This window comes from Dryobates pubescens, chromosome 19 (assembly GCF_014839835.1).
Source record: "Dryobates pubescens isolate bDryPub1 chromosome 19, bDryPub1.pri, whole genome shotgun sequence".
In the NCBI taxonomy this organism is placed as follows: Eukaryota; Metazoa; Chordata; class Aves; order Piciformes; family Picidae; genus Dryobates; species Dryobates pubescens.
The window spans coordinates 9,702,004-9,727,109 of record NC_071630.1 but is presented as its reverse complement, the minus strand read 5'-3'; the positions used below and the strand labels follow the sequence as shown (position 1 = coordinate 9,727,109).

At 46.3% G+C, this 25,106-nt stretch overlaps 1 protein-coding gene across 1 annotated transcript in view; it reads right to left on the bottom strand.

The window, feature by feature from the left end:
- Positions 1–12,707: 12,707 nt before the first annotated feature.
- CMIP (c-Maf inducing protein) overlaps positions 12,708–25,106 on the bottom strand; it is a 136,524-nt gene continuing 124,125 nt past the window's right edge. Inside the window, exons 14-21 of the mRNA XM_009901142.2 lie at positions 24,842–24,949; positions 21,989–22,105; positions 20,396–20,536; positions 19,416–19,463; positions 18,534–18,680; positions 16,921–17,026; positions 15,708–15,778; positions 12,708–13,262 (exon numbers count right to left, since the gene is read on the bottom strand). Of these exons, the coding sequence (XP_009899444.1) occupies positions 13,209–13,262; positions 15,708–15,778; positions 16,921–17,026; positions 18,534–18,680; positions 19,416–19,463; positions 20,396–20,536; positions 21,989–22,105; positions 24,842–24,949 (792 nt within the window). The 3' untranslated portion in view covers positions 12,708–13,208. The remainder of the gene's footprint in view (positions 13,263–15,707; positions 15,779–16,920; positions 17,027–18,533; positions 18,681–19,415; positions 19,464–20,395; positions 20,537–21,988; positions 22,106–24,841; positions 24,950–25,106) is intronic.

Genomic DNA, 25,106 nt, shown 5'->3' with positions numbered 1-25,106 from the left:
CAGGCAATGGAGCTGACTCAGTGGAAAATACTCTGCCTCTGCAGCATTCACATAATGAAAATTGTAAAGGACCAAAGTGCTTGTGCAAAGCTACTGATCCAAGGGGCTCTTTCTAAGCCACCTGTCACACCTCCAATCCCACTGCTAAGAGCCATTTGCAAGAGCTACACCAACCTTATTTTTAGGCTGTTTGCCATCTTGATGGCAACCTATTTCCTTGCAGGCAGCAGAGGAAGAAAAGTACCTTGTGTCTCAAAGCTTAAGCCACTGGGGATCAAGTTCTTCTTACTATTTCCTTCTCTGGCATACACAGCTACGCTGCTGCAGGCCACACGTGGGGACACTGTCAACAGCAGAGGTCATGGACTCTGTCTTGGAGAGACATTTTATGTTCTTAAGCCAGGGCTTTAACAGCTCTGTGAAGGAGACAGAATAAATAACAAGACAACACAGACAATGATTTAGGGACCAGGTATGCAGACAGTTTGACTAAGGCTGAGAGGATAAAGTCATCTGATACAACATCACTGTAGCTCAACTGTCATCCCTGTCACTGAGCCATACAGCTGGGTCTCTGTCCTTGCTTGAGCAGCACTTTAGCAGGAGGACGTTTTTATGGTTTATTAAGAGGCTGGATTAAGGTGCTGTCCCTGAAGACAGACAAGCTGCAGCTCTCCCCTGCTGGCAGCAGATGTTGGCTGGAAAGTGGAGGACTTGTGCAAGGTCTGGAGCTTGGCTCCCAGCAGGAGCTGCCAACAGCCTGCAGAGGGACCAGCCCCAGCGCTGCACAGCCTGGCTCATCCCGCACCCCAGGGCCTGGAGCGTTACTGGGAGCACAGCCGGGGAGCGGGCATGCCAAGGAGGGTGTGAACACCCAGTGCCTCCACTTGCCTCCTCCTCAAGGGCTTGGATGAAGTCCCCCTGGGCTTCAGGCCTGCATGCTGGGGACCCAGCGCTTCACTCACCAAGAACTCAGCCGGGTTCAAGCCGTGTCCTTGCTCTGGTGTTTGCTAGCCACTCACAGCACCTGACAGGCAGAGAGGTGAGGACACACTTCCCCTCCCCACCGGTGTTTGAAGTACTTGGAGGCTGGGCAGGAAAGCAGCACCAGTTGCGACGGGTTATGGAGGGAAGCCAGGGCAGTGTACCATAGTCACGTAATTAAATAACAAGAACAGATTAGGCAATCTCTGAGCCTCCTGTTGACAAGCCTGAAGGAAACAGCAGAACATGTAATCAAACAAGGGGGGGTCGTTCTTTCTGTATTTTGAAAGAAAGACACTGTAAAAGCAATGGAAGTGGTGGCATAGCATGCACTAATTATGCTGCTGTGGACGTTTCTTTCTTGACAGCCTGAGGAGAAAATGGAGATTTTTATGGAAGCCCTAGGGAGCTGAGAGCTGGAGGAGCTGGCATTCACTGGGAATGAAGCACCCAATTCATTTAATTCAAAAGCTCATGCCCCTTCCTCTTGGCCACCCTGTGTAAGAACATGTTCAGCTCTCACATCAGCAACCTGCAGCCAGAGATATCACTGATAACACAGCTTCCTCCAGGAGCAGACCAATACCCACATGGTCGTCTTCATGACAGATCAAGCTAAATAAAAAGCACAGATTCCCAATCTGCAGTCAGGAAACGTCAAAGGCTTCCTTCTTGTGCTGATTTCTGCAGAGGTATTCCTGCTGAGTCACTAGGTTTGCAGTGTCATGTGCTAGCAAGAGCTATGAGAGCAAACCCAGGGCAGGGGCTGCCTGCTGCTGCCACCTCCAGCTACAGAGGCGATGCTAGGAGCACCTTGGGTGCTTTCCATGGGTCAGAGTGAAACTGTACCAAAGAAATCATCTGACCCGTACAGGAGGCTTTTTAGAGGAGCTGCTTCACTGGCTTAACAGGCAACTAGACATCAGTTATCCATTTCCCAAGCCAAGGATGTGATGTGATGACTCACCACAGGTACCAGCAACAACAGCTGGGGGTTTTCTCTATACAACTGATTTCAGATCCATAATTTATTTAGATCCCATTAAAAACCTGCTCCTGATTTTTGTCTTTGTGGTGCATCAACATCAAGTAAGGCTTTCTGCAGCAGTGACCTGGCTTACCCTACTTTTGGGAATCATCCAGACAAATGAGGCGCTCTGCTTTTTTGAGTCACCCTTCTGAAGTGATCTGAGGAGAAATGATCTGCCTGAAAAGCGACAGCCCCAGATTGCTAATAAACATCCCCAGGCTTTAGCAAGTCTGCTACAAAGCTCACTGAATTTAGTCCAGCATTTCTGGTTCAGTAAAGACCTCCTGCAAGGTGCCAGACAACAGGTAGCCCAGACTGCAGCCCTGCAAAGAGACATTTTACCCTATTTAGGACATTGCTGGCTAAGTTATGGATGACACCAGTCACTGTCGCTGTCATTTATCCCAACACCTTTTCAGTGGGAAGACAACTCGTCACAGCTGAGATGTGTGTGGAGTTGCCTTATTTACTCTCTTGGGGTGGCATGAATCAGAGTTGAAAAGTGCAGTATGTTGAAGCCAGCCCGAATTCCCATGATGTGTGAGCATGAGTCACTCAGCAGGGAGATTCTGCCAGGGTCCCTCCTGGGCGACCCAGCTCTGCTAAACACACCGGAAAATCCACGGATAAAAACAGCCCCAGTGACGCACGGGAGCCGAGCAGGATCCCTGCCTTTTTGGGGAAGCTTCTGAAATGCCGCCGTTTCCTCTGGATCAATAATCTGACTGACGGAGCAGGGCTTTGAAGCAGGCCAAACCCCACAGCTTTCTGCTTACACAGCCACTGCTGCTTCTCCCCAGGAAGGTGACGGGCTGGGTCACTCCAGGCACAGGCAGGACAATGGGTTTCTCTTCCATGTAGCCTCACAGCCCGGCACTCCCATCAGAGCTCCTGCGCACAGAACAGATTGCGCAGGATGCAAAAGGGCTTCCTGCGGCACGTGCAAAACAATCATTTACAACAGAAGTCCCATCCCAAGGTCCCACCACTGATTTCTGCTTTTCCTCATCATCTTCTTTCCTCATCATCTTCTCTCTCCCTTCTCTCCCCAGTGAATACCAGTGGTAGGGTTATTAATGGAATTAGGGAGCAAACGGGGCTGTGTTCCGCAGCAAGTCAGCCTGAACATTCAGAATGGGATGTTTTGCCCCAAAAGCCATCACTCGTCTGATCCTGCGCTCACCAGAGCTGATCCTGCAGGCCCTGCAACCACCACAGCAAAGGCACCACTCTCCTCAGCCATGATTTCCACACTACTGTCCCGACTCAGACTACAAAGAGAAAAGCCACTGACAGGAATATTTCCAGATATTTATCTCATTAATTTCAACCACAGGCAGCCATGAGTCACTTCCCCTTGACTACACTCCTCTCTCGTGACCAGAAATTGGGTACTGGAGATCTGGTACTGCGTGAAAGTCATAATTATCTTGAAAGGCTATCAATAATTAATCTTGAAAATCCAGGCCTAAAAAAAACCCTTCATTTTCTCCAGAGATTTGCTGAATTTCCCCTTCCCTTTCCCATTTCCTTTCCCTTCCCTTTCCTTTCCAGCAACTGGCTCAGCTCACCCATGCTCTCGGCAGCAGCACGACTTGGAGCCTGATTAATCGCAGCCCCCGAAGCCTGAAAGCCAGCAGTGTTTTATGTGTATCAGCAGATGTTTCTCTTTTAGAGGGACTGGCTCTTTCTTCCTTTTTCCCCCCACCTTTTCTTCTGAACTATCAACAGCTTCACCAAGATCCAAACCCCCAACTTCTAAACTAAAAGCTAGAGCAGTACCTCAGTGTGCAGGCAGGCAACCAGAGGGGCTCTGAAGGGGTCACACAGGTGCTGCTGTGTTTAAGGTGATGCAGGGTCATGCATGAGAAGTCACTCAAGCCATTAAGCTTGTAGTCAATATCCACTTTAAAAAGAATCCAACACAAACAAAATCTCTAGATTGCTTAATAATCATTCAGGCCTGCCTTGAAATAAACGGCTTCTGTGGGAGTTATATCATAGCTTTTCATTGAAGGTGAATTCATGGCAGGAAAGACCCCTTGGCCAGCAGTCACCAAACAACCTTCCCTGATGCTGGAGAGGCCTTGGGATCCTTTTGTGCTGTGAAAGCTGCTGTGGGAGCACTGGTCAGGATGCTCACACTTGGCCAGGCTAGAGCATGGCTGCAGCTGAGCACAGCACTAAAATCAGGGCTTTATTCAGACCCAAGCCTCTCGCCAAATATTTTCCTCACTTCAGTCACTGCTTGTTAGCCCATGGGTTCACCCTGGTGACTAATGACTGCTCCTGACATCAGTGGATTTCAAGGGAATAATCAAACTTTAGGAGGAGTTTCTCATTTCTAGTGATGAACGGGGGGGGAAGGGGGAGGCAGGGGGAAACGTGGTGGTGAGGGAGGATAAACAGAATTGCTTCACCTCATGAATTCCCCTAATTCTGCTGCCCCAACGCTGAGGGCACTCACAGCTTTTTAATATGAATCACAGGGCAAAAAAATGACACAGAGCTGTGTTGGCACAGCCTCTCAGCAAATAGCCACAGATGAGCTTGCTTCGTGCTGCATTTCAAGCCACAGGGGAGTTCAAAACATCCCACCCACCTGCTCCTCCATGGGTCATGCCTGCAGCCACTCACTGCCCCACAGATGAGGCCACACACACTGTGCCTTGTAGCTGGTGCTCCCTTAAGAAAGCCACAGGCCCCACACCAGGCTGGTCTCCCTCTGGCCCCTAAGTCTGGTGTTGGTCCAAACCAGGCCTCAAACCCCAAAGAAATTCAATTCCTGAGCAGGTGGGTGTTAACAGCTTTGTCTGGACCTCCATGAAGATGTTGGAGTCCATCCCCACAGTGCCAGCAATGGCAGGTCACAGAGCCACCCTCTCCTCACGTCTCTGCTGATGGCAGTGCTCTCTCTTCATTCCCAGGACACGTTGCAGCTGCTGGGACAAAAATTGGGAGATTCCACCAACTAACTGGCATGAGGGACAGTGAGCAGGGCTCAGCCTAGAGCCCCTCAGCAGTGGGGCAGGGCGAGGAGGAAGAGGAGGAGGAGGGGGGAGGCCCCAGGGCCACCGCAGTGGCTGTGTGCTGGAGCTCGGGCGGGTTTCCTTGGCAGCCGCAAGCTCAGGGTGCTCACCATACCTAAGTGAAGATTTTGTCACCATGGCAACATTGATGTCATCAGCTCTGCAGCAGAGAGCAGCGCTAACCTCAAGTGCAACTTTTTTCCCTTCTTTTCTTCCCCCCTCCCCCCCTCCACCCCCGCCTTGGTCTGGGGCTTTTGTTTATTTATATGTCCGTTTCTCTCAGGAGATGACCCTGCCACCAGGGCTGCAGCAGCATCTATGGATGTCCACCAGACCCAGACCTCTGCTCACATCCTTTGGGGGTGGTGGGAAGCCCCATCACTAGTAACAGTGGGATAGGGCTGTACACTGGAAACCATGTTGCTGGGACCATGCTCTGCCCTGCACATACCAACATGTTCCCCTTGTCCTCATAAACCAGGACTATTTCCAAAGAAGGTGGTTTGGAAGCTCTGAAACACAGAGATGACCTAGGGGGAAGCTTTGCACCCAACAAAATGCTTCACATTGACAGATCTGCTTTGGAGAGTGTTTGCATCTCACCATGCAGGAACCCAACAAGCTTGCTGTCACACCGTGTCACAGCAGAGCCACCACCACTCACTTGCCCGTCAGGAAGACTTAGATGGACCCACCAAGGTGGAAACCCCACATCTCTGCAAGGGATGCAATGACTGACTCATGGCTGCATGGTGGAGGCCAGGCTTTGCTTTTGGCACTTAGCTGAGCTCCCCACATGCACCAGCACAGCGTCCTTCCAGCACTACACCAAAAACTCCTCTTCAAATGACACATTTTTGAGGAAAAAATTGGTGAGGGAGTGGGTCCTGGCTCCCTCGCCAGGCTTGAGCAAGGAGACTCCAACCTCTGCTGGCCCCTGTTCCAGGGGTGTGTATAATCCCATTAGACAAGTCCTGGATTGCCCTGGAGCCTCCATTAACTTCCAGCTATCAGGGCTACAGTCATTAATAGTAGACCACTGCAGAAGTCTGGGTCAGGCTGTTCCAGCCAAAAATATTCTAGATGTTCCCCAGTTCCGGGTGATGTTAAAAAACATCTCCCCTAATTGCCAGGGCAGTAGCATGCAGCAAAGCTTGGCTGTCCTGGCTGCCCCTCTCAGACACAGCTCTTCTCCCTGAGTCACCAGGAGTTTTTGGTTTAGCTGTAGCTGGATTTTTATCAAGATCTAATTCATTTCTTTTTCTGTTACACTGGAGAAATCCTGCTTCTACACGAGCTCATCACAGCACAGTGGGACCTGCTCTTTTCCTTACTGGGAAAGGAGATCCTGGTGGACCTCCTCTGCCCAGCTCTGGGGACCAGGAAGCTCCTCCAGCCCCACAACTGCTAATGCTATCCCTCAGGGCTGGAGAAAGCACCATAGGCCAGCTTTACAATACTTTCTGTCTTTTATGAACAGCAATCAGCCCAAACTTGCATCTTTCTCATATTATGATGCTTCAACTGGAATTCAAAGCATTCCTGATAAATGTGTCTCTGCAGCCTTCGAGATTCACAACCCTGCTCCTCTGTGCAGCAGTAGTGAACTTAGCCTAGCTCCAAGATCACAAAGCACCTGGCCAATGAGTCAGTAACATCAGTTGCCCTGAATACCATCATAATTGGTAAAATATAGGAAGAAAAGTATCCCTAAGCCAAGGTTTCTGTGCTTTAAATACAACGAGGCATACTGCATACCAGAGACACCAGAACTCTTCTATTGGAGAGAGGCAGTCAGCAGGTCTCTGACCCCGTAGTCAAAGCAAACTTCTCCCTTAGAAGAAATGAATGTAAATGAATATGAAAGCAATGATTTGATAATAAAGGCAGACATGAAAACAGGAGATCCTGTGTGAGAGAGGCTGCTAGGATTTAAAAGCGTCTCAGTTATCTGCTGTGAACAATTCAACTTCAAATGCATGCTGTGTTACAGTCTCAGGAGTAATGCTTGCTGATATACAGCAGCTGGAATAAAAAATAGCAAGAAACTGGTTACTGTATCAGCTGCCTGATCTCTGAAGCAAACTGGTTCATTTAGGTGTTGAGAACAATTCAGGGCTAGTAATGCTGAAGGTGAGCTGTGTCCTGCTATCCAGAGCTTTGATCTTTGTCGAGGTTGGTAGGGAAAGGATGGGGACTCACATTGGCAGTGCTGCATCAACAAGGCTCATCCATGAGCAGCGGATCCCTGTGAGGTTTCTCTCCACATCTATTTAAAATCTAACAGGGTTTATTTTAAAATTACAAATCTCTTCCACTATTTGTTCTAGCTGGCTGCTGAAAAGCATGAAAGTGAGATCACCTAAAATAATAATAATAATTAAAGAAAAAGCAGGTGCCAGACTGGCAGGCAAAATCCCAAATACCTCCATGTTTGATATTACTGGCACAAAAAGGTAGGCCAAGATCTGCTATGACTAAAAATGGCTTATCTCAAATATTTATTTAAGATGTTCAACAGAAAAGAAAATGGAGGAGAAAAAAAAAAAACCCAACCCAACAAACCCTCATGGTAACATCCACTTAAAACACTCTCTCAGTGGAAAAAATCATTAAAAATTCAAACAGCAATGCAGCTGATGGATGTGTTCTAAAAGGTACAGCTGGTTGGCTTTAGGGAGGCTGGGAGAGGTCGGCACTGCCCGCAGCGTGGGAATGATGGTAGCACTGTGGTCTTGCTGCTTATTGATGTGGAGAAAAGTTTCAAGCAGCTTCCCTCCCCCTGCCACCCACCCCCCCAAATTAGAAATCCTTGTATATATGGGACATGAGGTTACTTATGCTTCCAGCCATTAGGGGAGTGAAAATCCCCAAGATGAATCAGCCTCACCTCCTGCTGTTGTTGAGAAGACAGCACTCTTGGGTGGAGCTGGCATCCATCCATGCTTTGCTTTTGAGCCCATCATTACTGTGTCATACCTTTACTGCATTTAGGGATTGCCAGCCCAGAGTCTAGGCAGACCAACCTACCAACTAGATCCTTCTACTCACTTCAAAGACCTTCCTGCTGTATTTCCAAGAGGACTTCACCTGAACAGAGACTTGATGTTCTCTATAAAGCATAGAGAGTTAAGAATACAAGACCTTTTGTGTGTGTGTGTGTGCTTCATCTCTTGAACCTCTCCCCTGCTTGGTAAGGGTGGCCCTGACACTCGGGCAAGGCCTGCTCAAAGCCTGGTACAAGATGTGCCTGCTCTGGGAACACACAGCTGGCTTTTAGACCAAGATACTCCTAGACCTCAAGAGGGCACTGAGCAACCTGAAGATCTGCCCTAAGGATAGCCCATGTGCTCCACACCTGCCCTGGTACAACCATCTACCGCATCTCCAGAGGTCCCACAACCAGCCTTAGACCGACAGCCTCAGGTCCTCCTGTACAGGACTTGTAGATAACCCAGGCTCCACCTTGTGTGAAAGGACCACAGAAACATGGCAAACCAAGCTCTTACCTGGTGAAAATACAACCAGGCAATGGTTCAGATCAGCAGCTGTGCCAGCACTTGCCTCCAAGCAAATCCACACTGAGCTGTCAGAATTTTAGGCAAGCATTTTACTCTCTCAGCAATGAACAAGCTGTACCCACCCAGCCAGGAAACTGGAGGCAGCTGGTACTTTGTGAGATTCATCTCTGCATTTGGTCTTCTGAAACATAAAACGTAGCTGTGAGCAGTGGCAGAAGCAACAGAAAGGCAGGAAAACTACAGGGTTTTAACGAGGACATGAGAAAATTACTCCTGAAACAAGGTAGTGCTGCAGCTTTGTGCTCTTTGGACTTGCATCAAAGCTGTCGCACCAGTTTGGGTTGAAAGCCAAAAGCTGCAGGTTAGACAAACCCCTGGTATTCAGAGTCCCTGGGAAGACAGGCTGCAGTAACCTCCCAAATCAAATCAGGCAGCTTTCTAATGGCTCAGAGGATCAGGAAGCAGCAGCTGAAAGGTAGGCAGAAAAGCACTATGCAGGTGGAATCACCACAGCCCTCTGTAAGCCCCACTGCTGCAGTTGAAAAACCTCAGAAAAGCCTTTCAGAGCACAAGCTGAGATAGAGCAGCTCTTGCCCTGCCATATCTGATCCTGTCTTTTGTAACCCAGATGAGAACCCCTGACCCAACACAGTGCTCAGAACTCCCTGACAACATGCACCTGCCCTGGCACAGAGGCAGCTCATGGGAGGTGAGGCAACCCACAGGTACCATTTTATGAGCTAGCTGCTGGTTCAGGCAAGGGAACAAAACACAAAGGAGAGATTTGCTGAAGGTTTTGGTAGGATGCAGGACCAGGGGATGATCTCACACCCCACCCTTTCCCTGCTCTCTGTCACCCACTTGGCATTTGCATTGGGTTTGGCTGAGCCAGAGCTGCTTCTCTCCACGATATACTCTCGCTTCTGCATGCAGCCTTTGCTTTTTATCACATTAAATTGCTTCTATCTTGACTTGTGGGCCTTTGCTATATTCTCCCTGTCCCCTATCCATCTAAGAAGGGAGTGACAATGGCTTTGGTGGGCATCTGGCCCCCAACCAGGGCCAAACCACCACAGCATTACAGTGGAACAAGCACAGCTGGCTGGTTTCACCAGCCTGCTGTGCTTGTTCCAGCTTCTGCCACTGCTGCCCAGCCAGCTGGTGTTGCAGAACCCCAACTACTGGCACTGAGTCCCCAGAAGGCAGAGCCAGGGGAGCAGCAGAAGAGAGGGTCACTGCCCACAAGAGGTAATACAGCTGTGTCCAACATGCTTGTGTTTCACCAAGGCCTAAAGCTCTCCTTCCTTGGGCAACTTCTCAGTCCCTCATGCAACATCATGGAGTATTTCTGGCTTCTCAGGGTCCAGAGGGCTTTGAGGAGTCCTGGCTCTTGCAAGGTGAGGACAGAGCCCATACATAGCAGTGACTGCTCAAGGGGAGAAGACTCAAAATACCTGACAGCCTCAGCTACAGCTGTTTTGCTTCAGTGGGGAAAAAAACATTAAGGCATGCTTTATTCTCTTTATCAAGGGCCATCCTGTGAGGACTTCTTACCTTGTCTGGACACATGGTACAAGTGCTTGCATTTCTCCAGGTCCTGAAATTTGTGTTGTGATATAGGACAGAAAAACAAATGAGAGTTTAGGAAACAGGTAACACAGGTGATGAAGGTGGTTCTTAGCACATCTGCAGGAATTGGTTTCAAGTGAAACCCATTTGTTTAAAAGCTGAAGAAGTTCACTAATTGTCTAATGACCAAAGCAGAGTTGTGAAGCTCCAGCTGGATTTTCTGCTGGCATCCAGCCCACACACGGGTGTGCTTCATCAAGGACAGTGAGCAGAACGCAAATGCAGCTGATCCCTCCCCTTTGGATGCACCCCTTTATAAGCAGAAACCCCTCTTGATGCTGGAAATGCCCCAGTGTTTCCAGTCCTGCCTACCCCAGGCAACCAGTGCAAAAAAACCCACTAATGCAACTGTTTTATGGCAAGTGCAGGAACTCCTTGAGCCTGTGAAGGATTAGGAATGGTGCAAAGGTAAAGTCTCTAGGAGGGATGCAAGACTCGGCTGTCCTCCTCCTCCTTGTCCCTTCTAGGCAACAGTGCCTCAAAACCTGGTGCCTGGTGGGAATCACCCATGATGGCCGCAGGCTGGTCCCTCTGCTTTACAATGGGAGGAAGGAGCAGTGCCCAGGCACCGGTGTGCAGAGCAGAGCTGCCAGAGCACAGCCCTGAGACACTGTCCTCAGGCAGGCAGCGACTGTCCTCCAGCTCTGACGCCGCTCCACCTCCCACAGCATCCCCACGTCATCGGGCCAGGGAAAGCTTCCTTCAAAGAAAACACAAAGCACACAGCTAAAAGATAGTCACTTACAGTTTATTTTTGCCTGAAATTATTTCACATCTCTTTGTACACAGCTACAGAACAGTAGTAGTAAACCATTGGTAAAAGCAACAGTGCTAAGGAAAATGTTGGCATCATTTTTCTTCCTGTTTTTTTTAACTCTCTTTTTTCTTCCCATACTGCATCCACACACACAGTTTGGGATCTGAAGTGGGGGGGAGGGGAAGGGGGGGAAGGGGGTAAAAACAACCAAAACCAAAACCAACCTGGCACACTACATGAGTTAAGACTCAATTTCTGGTTCATTTATTAAAAAAAAAACCCAAACAACCAACCAAAACCCCAAAACAAAACAAAAACCCCACCCCACAAAACATGGCTTGGGCAGGGGGGTTGTCTACGCAGCAACAGAGGTTAAAAAACAAACAAACAAAGAAGAAAAAAGAAAAACCAACCAAAAAAAAACCCCTAAACCCCAACCCAAAAGCTTGGCTTCCATTGAATAAGATTAAATATATATATTTATATATATATTTATATATAAAAAAAATTACATTGGCTGTATGTGAAACCTTGAGGTGCTGAAGAATAAAATAAAGGTGTTAAACCAGAGGGAAAACTTCTTTTTTTGTCTTTTTTTTTTTCCTCCTTCTTGTTGTTGTTGTAGGGTTTTTTGTGTCTGTTCTTTCTTTGTGTTTTTAAATAAGCAGCTCCGCACAACGAAGGCTCGTTAGGAAGAACAGAAAAACAGTCCACAGCAACAGTTAGGAAAAGAAACCACAATTTAACAGAAAAACAATAAAATAAGAGGTTAAAAATCCTCTTCTAAAGCGGTTGTGGAATCTTGTCAAAAGGGAGCAGTCACATTTACAGACGGGTCAGAGCTACCGCATCAGCACAACGCTAGCTCGTCAGTCTCCCCAGAGGAACATGCAGAACGATGCGCGCACAGAACAGGTAGAGGGGAGGGAAGGGAAGGCAGAGAAGAGGAGGTTGGGGGAAACAAAACCAACAAAGCAAACAAAAAGCTGATGCACAAAACGGAGGGAGAGCTTTTTCCTTCTCTTTCTGAAATCTCGGACATAAAGAGAGAACAACTGAGGTGAGCTGCGATAAAGTCTACGACGTCCCTTGTGCGTACCCCCCGTCGGCGACGGCTGCTCCCCACCTCCCGTCTTCCAACCGGGCACGGCTTAAAAGACTAAAAGAAAAGTTTTCAGACTTTGGAAGGAAATTGTGACTTTTATTAATCCCTGCATCCCTTCCCCCCAACACCCACGCCCCCCTCGATAAAGAGATTGCTTTTTTTTTTTCCCCCCCCTTCCTATTTGATAACATTTGAGGCATTTCTGAAATCCAAGACAAGGTGATGATGAATGTTGTGACAAGAGAAGGAGTATCATACAGGATGCATTACTCAAAGGCAATTCTTCAAGGAGGACATTTCCTTTTAAAAAAAAAAAAAACCAACCAAACAAAAAGAAACTGAATAACAACAACAACATCAAGACAGCAAACTAGTTTATACAGTACTATATGCAAAAAAAAAAGAGAAAAGGAGAAAAAAAAAAAGAGGGGTAAAAGAATTAACAATTCATAAATAAAAGACAGGTCCCAGACCTGTTATTTGTGAACCATTTCCTTAAATAGGTGCATTATGTAAATCTTATGTACAACAAAATCACTTTGCATAACAACTGCAAGGACACGGGGGGGAGGGGGTGCGAAAATCATATTGGTTTTGGTTTTCTTCTCTTGAGATTTCTTTCTTTTCTCTCTTGTGAAGTTTGATTTGTGGGTTTTTTTCTGTAGCAAAACTGGTGGAAGAAGAGTTCTGGCTGGCCGGCTGCCAGCCAAGGAAACTTGGGTAAATAATGAAAAATGAATATATATTTTGTTTCTCCTCTCTCTCCACACGGCATAAAACACAAAGGCAAAGAAAATCCACCAAGATGTTGTTGGGTTTGTTGTGTTCTTGTTTTTGTTTTCCTCTTTATCATCCTCTTGCTGCTACAGTGTCCTTGCTTTTTTATTTTCCTTTTCAGTGTAGATTATGTTGATTCTGAAAGCACAAAGCTGCAAGAATCCGGCTGGGTCCAGGCTTGCCCCGTTCCCCCCAACACATACAACGGCACTCCTCTACCCCACAACCACGACTCCTACACCACCAAGTCCCAGGACTCACTGCTCTACAGGTATTAGCCAAAAAAGTTATTTTCCGGTGTGTTTTTCTCTGTTTGTTTTAAAAATCTTTTCCTTCTCAGGAGAAGCAAAAGAGAAGAGTTGAAGGCAGGGAGAGTTCACCATGCTTCGGTGTAGCGGACGTCCACTTCTTTCAGATTGGGTAGTTTAGCCTGTGCAGGAGGCAGGAGAAGGTCAGAATTAGTGACACATGTTCAGCACTCAGGAGAAAAGCTCCTGTCACAGCTATCCTCTCAGCAAACTGGGAGGCCACGGTCTGCAGGGAGATGCACTGTGAGCTTGCCCTCCAGAGCAGCAGTGCAACCCAGCAATGAGACTAAAAGGTGTGAACGGAGGAACGAGATGCTGAGCCTTTCCAGACACACAAGACTAAATCACACCCGAGGCAAAAGCCAGTGACTGCAGTGAAACCCACGCACCAGCCAGCAGGCCCACATCACGACCTCCATCTTCACTTTCTATACCCAGCAAAATTTGTCTGTCAAACCCCAGCCATGAAGGCAGCGGACTCAAACCACACAGCCAGGCAATGTTCCTTCTTCAACCTCCACAGTGACTGCTTGATTTTTCCCTCCATGTATTAACAGAATTTGGAGAGTGCCAGCAACTTCTGTCGTCTTTGTGGTCTCCTCTCCACAACTCCACAGCATTTGGATGTGCTGTTCCTGAACAACCCTGTGTGAGGTAGAAGGCAATCGGCAATTCCTGCCTGTTGATCCCGTTTCCATGCTTTGGCCATAGTTGCACAGCTAATTCTCTCAAAACAAACAAACATGTTTAATTAGGCTAGGGCATAATTGAGGAGTTGGAAGTTTCTAGGAGTCATTATTACCTCACTCCTTGATTTATGTGCATGCATATTTTGATAAGAGCTAGTCATAATCCTACAGACACTGCCAGCAAATAATTTTTCAGTTAGGCAATAATGACTTCAGTAGTGGGTGTTTATTTATTGTCTGGTTCAGCCTGCCTGGTACATATGTGGGTGTCTGTGTGTGTGCAAGCGTGTTTAGTGGGGTGGGGGATGGAGTGGAGAGGAAATGTCATCGCTGGCTTGTGCCCCAAATGCTCTGCAGACCAAGGGCAGAAGGAAAGATTTGCATCAAGACGACGTTTCTTTGAAGTCTGAGCTGTTCTGCACAGACCTACAACCATGTGCCCCAGGGAAAGAAACTTACCCTGCTTCTGAACACACACAGAGCTCTAAAATAATGGCCACTAAGATAAGTCTCACTGAAGGAGGTGAGAGGGGAAAAAGTGACGCACGCCTGTTCTCTCAGCTCTTTTAATTCTCTGCAATCATCGGGACTTTGCTCACAGCCAGTTTTGCTGTTTGCCCTGGCAAGTCCCTTTGTGTTGCTGCTAAGGACTCTTAATGCAATACCAGAGCAGAGGGAACTGGTTAGGAAAAAATGAGTTTTGGTATGAATTTAGAGGCAGAGGGGCTGAGAAGAAGGGGTAGGACTGGGGGAGCATTTCAATAGACTTGATTTCAGAGCCTTGGGCCAAATACAGCATTGACCTTGATTGTCTGTAAATGCCAGGGGCCTAATACAAGCCTCATTGTGTGAACCCATCTGCAAGCCAGCTGTTAATTCCAAGGACGATGTCTTTGCATATACAACTGTGACACAAGTTTTGAAAACTTGATCTTGAAAAATCCATGCCAGCAGCATTGCAGGCGAGTCCCTGGGGAAGCCCTGGCTCCACAGCCAGAACCAATGGTGTATACTTGCAGCGAATTCTGAAAGCAGAGCAGTTTCAGGACTTGCCTCAAGTTTGAAACTGAACCCAAGGTTGTGACCTTTTAGAGTAAACCCAGCAGGAGCTGAGGTTTCAGCACACAAGACAACGTAACGTTGAGTTTCATCTTGAGCGCTCAGGTTTGTGAAGTGAGACTTTGGCAGACAGGCCTTACACAGCACCAGAGGGAAGACAAAGTCCATGTGAAGTCATGAAAGTGAACACATCATAGACGGTCTTTGTCTGATACCACCTGGGACTGTTTCCCTCCATAGCTGCATTCTGGTTTTTGACACCTTGCATGGCAAACCTGGGCCTTCGTGCAGGTGTTTCTGCTTAAACTCCCCTTCCAGTCCATGAGGTACCAAGTTAAACTTGCACCTCCCTCAATGCATTTAATTCTCCCCTTGCCCTCTGAATCAGAGCTCCATCATGCCGTTTGCCCATGTTGCTTTTGGTCCAGTTAACAGTGCAGGAGATGGCCTTGGGGGCATGCATGAGGTTTTACCTGTCTCTGTATCCTCGTTGGAAAGGACCAGTATGTTCCTAGTCATGAAACCTTTACTGTTGATAGCACTGGTGAAAAGGTTCAGTTTCTGATTCCATCTCATACTCATCTACTCAGCACATTAAATATTTCCTGGCTCTATCAAAGCCAGCAACTCCTAACACTGTTTTCAATCATTATGTCCCAAAACCAATCCTCTTCACTCTCTTCAGTTGACTTTCATGCTACCCACGCTCCACGGGGCCAATTCTCTCTTCACTATCTGCTACCACCAGGCACTTGCTAAATGTGCAAGTCCTCCTGGACCAGCTACTTCTCATCTTTAGTAGATGCAAATCAGAAATACCTTGAGATCTTCATAGGTATCTGCCGAAAGTTTGGTGCTGTTCATATTTAAACTACACAGGCTCTTCATGGCTGAAAGAGAAAGCACACAAATATTTATGGTCATGCTGCATTTTCTTAAACTTCCAGACTTACAGTAGGCCAAAGCCTAAACAAGACAGGCCTATGTGCAGCACTCTCAGAAAAAAGCTGAATAGTGTAAAATATAGAAGTACAAATGGATAAACAGCTGTTTGGGCCCTCATCCAGGAAAAAGTCCCTATTTAGGAAGGGCCATTAAGCATATGCTGAAGGCAGCTGACTTCAAAGAAGTTGAGGCGACTTCTCATAATCAGTTTCCTGCACACTATTCTGAATAGTGCCCCTTCTCAGTGCTCTGCATGGTGCATGCAGGGGCCATGCTGATCTAGCAGTCCTCCCTCTCCCCTCCCTCCCCCCATTTCCATTTCAGGCTCCAGTACTTAGCAGAATAGTTTCCTAAGATGAGCCATAACTACTGGCCTGTCTGGCACGTCTGTGTAGGATCAAGCCTGTTAAAGGAGCCCTTTAAACCCAGTAGGCAAGGTTTAAAATGCACTCTTGGATGTAGGAAAGAGTCTCATTCTGGCACATTGAGCAGCTCTCAGTGCGCAGGGGAATCCCAAATGCTGTTGAGATAGCCACGCTCTGCCTAGCCCTGTGTAAATTAAGAATTGCACGAGTTTCACCTCCTCAAAAAAGAAGGAACAAGACATGCCAGAGAGGGTATGAAACCTGCTGCATAGGGTTGCTAAACTCAATAGTAAACTGTCACATGGCCTTGCAATCTTCCCCTCCTGCAGCACAGACACCCATCCAGAGAGGACAGTCACAGCAGGGCATGGGAAAAAAATCTGGGAAGTCCCAGGGCAACAGCTCACCACGTGAGATCAAGACAAGTGCCATCAGCAAAGTCAGAGGCAAGAGCCAGAGTACAAGCTGGGGCAACAGAGCCCACACAAGGTCACTAAGCTTTGTCAGGTTCACATCACTTCCTGTTCCCCTTGCTTGCAGCTGCAGAGCCACTTGAATGGGCAGGGAGAGGGGGAAGTTTAAACCCAAACACAACCATGGCCTGTCCTAAATCCCTGTGGAAGCAGCGCTGTGGCAGCCAAGCAATCAATCTTCTGCCTGAACCCATGTAAATTCCTCCAAAGCCACATAATTTTCCTCCATGGATTATTTTGGTCACTTACAGCTAAGTGCCAGCAGCCCAGCATCCGTGACAGGAGTCTCACACAGGTTGAGCACTTGCAGCATGGTGAGGTGTTCAGACAGAAGCCGCAACCCTGCGTCTCCAAACTGTGGGGCACAAGAAAAGTTGTTTCCAAACAGTGCAGGAACATTGTGTGCAAGCACCTCACTGCAAGCAGGGCACACTAAAAACCAGCTCTGTAGAGGAGGCCTCAAAGCCACACTCAGATTATTTACCACAATTGCAAATGATAGGAGAGAAAGCAAGCAGTCTAATCCCTGTTTTGCAGATGGGGAACAGAAAAATTGAGGGACTTGTGCGCACTTAACCACAGGCCATCACTTAATTAGGATGGTGCCTTTGAAGTCCGGACTTTGTATGAGAGAGCTCCCACCCTGGCTACACAAGATGGTTATGGCAGTCCCAGCCAGTTCCAAACCACATCACACACAAAAAGGCATGATGCAAGTGGTATTAATTAGTTATTTTGGTCTCAAGAACAATGTGCTATTGATTGGCAATTGTTCTGCTGACCCACTTCATTTCTGCTGTTTCTAAATTCTAGATCAATGGAAATGAGGGTATCACAAAATAAAATGGAATCTACACTTTCTTTCTTTTTTAAAATCAATTAAATAAATGAATCAACCATACAAAACCCAGCCTCTTTGTCCAGTGAAATCAAACTCATTTTGAGCAACAAGCACCAAAGTTTTTCAAATCCAAAAGTTACATTGTTAGGACAAATCTGGAGGCGATACAAGACAGTCCTAAAACAAGCAAGCAATCAGATTCTATTCCATATTCCTCACACAGAAAGAGAAAAGTTATGGGATACAAAAGTAGTTTGGAAAACAAACCAAGCCATTTGCGTGAACAGTTGAGGGAACACAAATGCTGCTTTTTGTGGATAGACTGAGCACAACCCTATTTCCACTGAGCATTACCAATAGGTGCTAGTAGAAAATGGGGAAAACCTATTCAGTGGAGAGCCTCAGAGACCAAAACCAGCAGAGAAACTTAGAAGAAAATTTAAATTTGCAAAGATTATTTTTCAATTAAGAGCTGAATCATTCCTTCAGCTAATTTGGCCTCTTTTTGCTTACAAAATAACCACTTTATCTTTTTCTTCACTATTTCAGTTTCACTTTGTTACTGCTGTTTCAAAGAAAATCTGGCTGATCGGGGTTCAGGGCAATTCACAGCCTACACTGCACAGACTCTGTGTTTTGCTGGACCAGATGAGCTGCAGCACAGCATCACTTTTTTTACCCTAAGTGGGTGCAAGCATGAGTGTTTCTCAGATCAACAGCAGCACGCGTGCTGTGAAGTCCACAGCATCGACAATGCCTAACTGGAACATTCGACCCAAGGCAGCAGCAACCCTTTGATAATTAAAAATAAAACAAAAATTTAGACTCTTAAGATGGAAAAATAAAAGAAAAACCAGCCTCTGAGATGAGCTAGACCACAGAAAGGCCCTGTAAAAATAGCACGAGGACAAACTCATTCTAAGCAAGCCTCTTCGCACTCTTCTGGCGCCGACGTAATGCGAAATTTCAGAATTAGTCAGCACCGGTTCCTGCTCCGAGTTTCAGTCTGCACAGCACCTACCTGAGTTGACCACAGGTTCAGCTGCTTGAGTGAAGGCAGTTTAATGAGGTGCTCAGCACAAGCACTTGTCACATTGGTGAAGGCCAGGCTGAGGTTTTCCAAATTTCCAAAAGATCCCGAGCTCAGCAAGCGGGCCAGGTCTGCATCCTGAAAGCAACAGCAACAGATTGCTAAGCAAATTATCGACTCCTCAGCCTGCAAGCATCTGCAGTGGTGTCACTGATACTGCTAACCAGCAAGGGTTGCACAATTACACCACTTGTTTACAGTAATAGAGAACCACACAGAGAAGTTTCTGTCTGTTTGGCAAGCAGCTGGGGTTCTTGTGGCAGCATTGCTTCACACGCCCGGGGAAAGATTTATCCAGAAATCAGGACAAAAATTTTCTTTGCATGTGTATCCTTATGAGACAGGAAGGCTTCAGTGGCAGAATCAATGTCAAAGCTTAAGGAAGATTTCACTGCAGGCCCTAGATCCAAACTGTTCAGGACTGCTACTTGGCCTTGGTAAAGTTACTCTGGGTCTGCACTCAGTGCAACAGCAATGGGTCTCTTTCAGACCCGTAACTGGACATGGTGAAGTCTGCTTTCATACTGCAAAACTCTATCCCCTAATCTACCACCACATCCTACTGTAACTTCCAGATCTGCTTACCGATATAAATCTGGCAGTCTGATGCATGTGCTGGCTTTGGGAAACTGCTGCACAGACCCAAGAGCAGAAACGTGCCCTTACTTGTGTAAACTCCGGTCGTGTTGACAGAGCAAGTGAAATGGTTCCCCTCTCGACTGACCAAAACCACCGTGCCACATGGCAAACATAAATCAAGTGTTTAAATATGGAAAGACAAAGCTTCTTTTTCTATTGACATGATTAACTTACTGTGGACTTGGATGGCAGTGTTAACCTTGTGGGACCACCTTTTCTTTGCTGTAAAAGAGAAGATAGTTTGGTCAAACAAGCTGCCATTCTGCATTTCGGACCAAGCAAAGCATAGCAAGCTCTAAACCCTGCTCTGATTTCAAAGCTCCCTGTCAGCCCTTCCACCTCTTTCCTGCTTTTTCTGTGCTGACAGTTTTCTGACTGTGCTAGATGCAGGCCTCTTGCTACCCAGGGGACATCCACCAACCACAGCTAGTGGTCTTCATGCCATAGGTCAGCATTCTGTCTGCTTCAGCCTGTCATTATTTGGTTACTTTCACTTTAAAGGAAATAGCCTTAAAAAGCTGGACTAAGAAAGCAAAGGGGTTGAGACTGCACAGCTGATACAATTGTTTGACTTCAGAAACAGCTTACACTTTTTAGGCTGGGAGCAGAGCTTAAAGACAAATCTAAATGTGAAAGAGGGAAGAGGAAGATTGTGGGCATGTTTGAATAGGTGAAAAAGTGCTGATGAGAGCAGATCTATCTCCAGTCTGTAGATTTTGTCCTTAAAATTAGGAAAAATTCTTTTTTTTTGTAGGCTTTAGCTCTGAGAACTAGGCCTAAAGACCACCTCAGTGTGATGTCATGAATGCTGAAGCACTAAGAAATGCTTGCCAGCAGCAGAACCATTTGCTGCTCGTATGTCAAAAGGTGGCAGAATTTGACAAGCAGACTTGTAAGACAGCAGGATTTCACCTTTAATCTTCCACACAGATTCTAAGCAGGTTATTGAATATCACTCATAAGCACAGTGTGGGATTAGACACATCAGTAAATATCACACAGTATACATATCCCCAGCAAAATCCTCCCAATACTGCTCCCATCCTGTTGTTAACTGGGAATTTCACACCCTGCTTGTCCTTCTTTTGTAGGGCCATTTCTGGAGACTACAGACCACAATGTGCTATGGCAATACCCCGTGCAGGGTGACATACCAGCTCTTTTAACTCCCTCTGCCTGTCACACAGCTGTTCATACATTCTCTTTCCCACGTCTGTGCTTTCCAGGGTAGAGATGATCTGGAGCTGGGTGTCGTTATTATCGATGATGTTGTACTCCAGCATCAAACACAAAATCTAGCAGCAGAAGGAGGGAAGAGTGATCACTGCTGGGCTCACATTCCATTTCTTCCAAACATGCTAATGACACTGGGCAGGCTAGTTGAAATTACTGGGGCAATTATTCATTATGCAGGTCAGATTAGAGGACAGTAGCAACATCTATTGACCTTCCAACACAAGACATCAGTTTTTTTATTCATCAAGAACAAACTCTGATCTCTCAAAGTCAGTCTACCTGTCCTGTCTTCCATTAAGTGCTCATTCTTTCAGACCAAGAGGTGCAATTACTTTGCATCAGTCCTGGAAGATGGCTTCATGCCACAGCCCTCTTCAGAACAGGTACAATCGATCCAGTACTTCCCAGGTACATCAGCTAGACTGCAGATTGGCAGGCCTGGCACATTACACATGAGCAATAGAGCCAAGCAGTCCCCTCAGTGCTGGATTTTTCTGCCCCTAGATGCCAGCAGAATGCATGTGAAGGGTATCCAGCCTGTGAGGCAGGATGGAAAAAGGCCAGAGAAGCTCTGAGAGAACATGATGCTGGGAGCTTGCTGCTGTGGCAGGACACCCTCCAGCTCACTGGGAACACCTCTGACTCACCCCTGGGCAAGGGGCTGCCAAGAACAAGTTAGATACCAGCAAATTATTCCAGTGGGTCACCATGGGCTTAGGACACAAGCTGCCCTCTCCATGCTGCCTTTCCCTTTCAGCTACACATCAGGCCATTGCAATTAAAATGCAGAGCTTTCATTCCTTCCTAATTTTAATTATTTTCAATGAAAAAAACCCATCATCAAGGAACATAATATTCAAATTCATGCAGCACACTTTTTTACTGGATTAAATTGGCATGCACAAATATAAGTAAATGAAAAATTCTGGCTTCTTCCAACTATTTAACCACTGTCTATTTCCATTTAAAATCTATGATGACATTTAGCAAGAAAATTCTCTAAAGAAACCTAGAAAAATGTGTCTAAACTATTAGTAAAAAAAAAAACAACCAACAAACAACAAAACCAAACCAATCACACCCAGAAAAAAATGTGTACTAACACAGGTCCATAAGGTTTTGCAAATGCACTTCTTGTGCACTGCTCAATTTGCAGGTGGCAATACAAGCATCAGGCATTTAGTGATGGACAAAGCCTTGTGGTTCCGAGTTCTGACGCCTTACCAGAGTCTGTACCGTCGTGGATGTTTATTTCCCATCCTAGCCTCTGCAACTGAACTACAGCAAACCACCTCTCTCTCCAAAAAGTCTTGCACACTCAGATCTGCAGAACAATGCTGTTCCATTCCACTTAATCTAGAGAAACTACTGCCTGGTGCTGGTGTTTGACACAATACAAACCTGAACTCAGCTGCTCTAGTTCCACTAGATCTAATTCTGGGAAAGGCAATGTGATACTGAATCTCAATACTGCTCAGAAACCCTTATGACTGTGTATGTTTAGGGCTTACCTCAACCATTGTCTGGTTACCCCTCAAAGCCAGTAGCATGCAAGGTCCTAATTTATTCTCAGCCAGTGAAAGCAGGAACTTCTTTGTTTTATAGCAGGATCCCATTAAAATATGAACCTGTTTGAGAAACAGAGCTAGAATTAGAGCTGTAAGCCTAAGAAACACAGATACCTCTGGAAGGGAAGTTGTTATGCAGTCAAACAAATGTATGTGCTCACAACAAACCTAAAGAAAAGGAGGGCCTCACTACAACTATGGTTGCAATCTCTCAACAGTTTTATTGCTGATTGGAAGTGACTTTTTGGAAAAGGTGATGCCTGCAGATATCTGAGGGAGCAGGTAGTCTTCTTCCATAAAGGAGCTCAGCTGATAGCTGATACAGGCTCCGCAGGAAACATCAGCGCAGCTGTGCAACTGCCCCTGGCCTCAGTAATGTGATGAAACCAACCCCAGGGGAATCACAGGAGATTTTGCTTTGGCATCTGTTTGTGGCTCAGTTTCCTTCTCTAACGATGCCAGCTGGTGAGCAGGGGTTTTGTGGGCTGGATGTCTAGTTAAGAGGCAGGGTGCTGGCAATCTGCTGGCTGAGCTGGCCTTGTTTAAGGGGTGGTGATGGTCAAACTCAGAATGACCATGCAGGAGCTGACTGGGAAAGGAAGGAGTGCCTTAAGAAAACCCAGTGGTCCTGAGCCCTAAGCCAGAGAGGACTTCATGTGCTTTCAATGCTCTTGGTTCATTATCTTGCTTTCCCCTTTTGCTCTGTTTTCCCTGAAATGAAAGAAATGCTGAGAACATAGTCTGAGTAAGACTCCTTCAAGTCCACTAGCAGTCAAGGGTGCCCTGCAGACTCTCCTAGCTCCAGAAGCATCGGATGATACTGCAGAGTAACACCTACAGCAGAAATGCAAAGCCACTCTACAAATCAAATACGAGAGTCCCTTCTCACAAAAGAGGATGGCCAATATTCTTCCCCATTTAAAAGCCCTAGGGATTAGCTGCAGAGAATTTTGGGTTCCTAGCTGAGAGTCTTATTTTATGACCCAGATGGCTGATTCACCAGCTTGCTGGCAAAGCACCATGTGAGAATTTGTAGCTTCCAATAACCTGGGCAGTAAGAGCTCTATTATGTAGCCTCAACATCAGCACCACTCTACAGTAAGCTTGTAAATGCTTTCTGTGGTCCCTCAGGTTCACAGTATCGCCTGGACTATGTTCAGTACTGCTGAAAAATATTGCAACCATGCCATGGTGGGGCCCATTTTACGTGGATCATGTGCTACCATGTGATTCTTTCTCCTCCTGGCTTCATTACCAGCAAGGCCAAAATTCAACATCTATTTTTCTTAAGTATCCATCAGCTCAGGTAAGTCTCAAGCCACAAGGGATTTCACATCCTTGCATTTATCATTAAGCCTTTTTGGAGGTTTTCTTTGAGCTAGGGAAAATATTGAAGCTGACACTAATGCAAGGCCCATCTCAGAACAGGATGTTTTTCAAACTTTATGGTTAGACGTTAGCAGCTCTTTAAGTATTTATCAACATCCTTGCAAAGGGCACGGAGTACTGCACGTTGATGTGTGTTAGCATTGTGCTTTCTCATGCACGCCATCTCCTGATGCTCATAAATATCTTGGACCACAAAAGCTCTCAGGAGAAAAGATATAGCTGTGAAGAAATTTTCTGTTCAAGCACAAAAGAAATGGAACCAGCGAAGTGGGCTAAACCCTTTTGTTAACAGTCTTTGTTCATTACCTGTTTCAAAGGTATCCAATTGATCTGAATTTGAGTCTAGAGTGTAGACAGACATGCATGTTCTTAACGTTCTAAAATGCTCAGCATGTGGGAGATGCACACTGTAGATCCCCCCTGAAAGGCACTTGGTGTATACACAATAGCCAACTTCAGCAAATGTTTTTCCCTTTACCAGGGAAAGGAAGTAGCATCATTTCCATCTTACTTGCTATATGGAGAACTCATACACAGTGAGCCCTACGTGACTTGACCCAGGTTGCACACGAAGAGTGCTATCATCAGTGATTAAAACCTCTCATTTTCTGTCTAGCCCTTCTAAGTTACAATAGGAAAAACTGCAGGAAATGGAGTGCTGGTTTCTATTACAGCTCCCCACAACAATGGAACTCGGTAGAGAAACTGCTAACATTTTTCCTTCTCTCTTTCTTTCTTCTTCCTTCCTTTTCTTCCGTGCTTTCCTTCTTTTTCTTCTTTGTTTAATGCATTGTTACTTTCTTCCCTGTCTCCTACTATTCCATCTGAGAGAGTTGTTTTTTGCACAGACACACAAGCACACATATTTATAAATACAAAAATACATACACAGCAAATCACATTTTGGTTGGAAAAGACCTTAAAGATCATCAAGGCCAATTATTATCTAACTACCGAGTCTGGTGCTAAACCACGTCCCTCAGCACCACATTTAAACACCACCAGGGATGGGGATTCAACCACTTTCCTGGAGATCCTCTTTCAGTGTTTGAGAATCCTTTCAGTGAAGAAGTTTCTTCTAATATGCAATCTAAATCTGCCCTGGTGCACCTTAAGGCTGTTCCACACAGATACATAGAGGTGTGGTGGTGTACACTACACTACCAAAGGGAAAACTTACCAGATTCAAAAAGAGAAAGCTAGTATGTTAACCAAACTGTGTCTGCAAGGAAGGTGAATGAACTTGGTGATACACAGGTTTAGATTTCTTGATGAACTCTCGTGGTTTACACAACCATGATTTTGATATTTTTTTTGACAGAAGTGAGTAAATCTTGTTACTGCCAGCTATGCATTAGCTACTTACTGCAGAGAAGCTACTAAACTCACACCATTACAGGCACGTACCATACTGGCAAACAGCTCTCCATCATCATCACATGCCACTCCTCCAGGGCTGTAGAGCTGGAACCAGCCATCTTTGCCAGCCCGCACGCTCAGCAAACACGAGTGGACCTGCCAAAAAGCAAAGACATTGGGAAAGTTACAGCTCCTGCCAATAATCACCAGCATCTCCCACACTGGGCTAAAAGAAGTAACTGCAAAACCAGGGACTGCTGGAAACCTCATGGTTAATATTCCAATCTACAGAGCTGCAGGCAAGTATCCACTC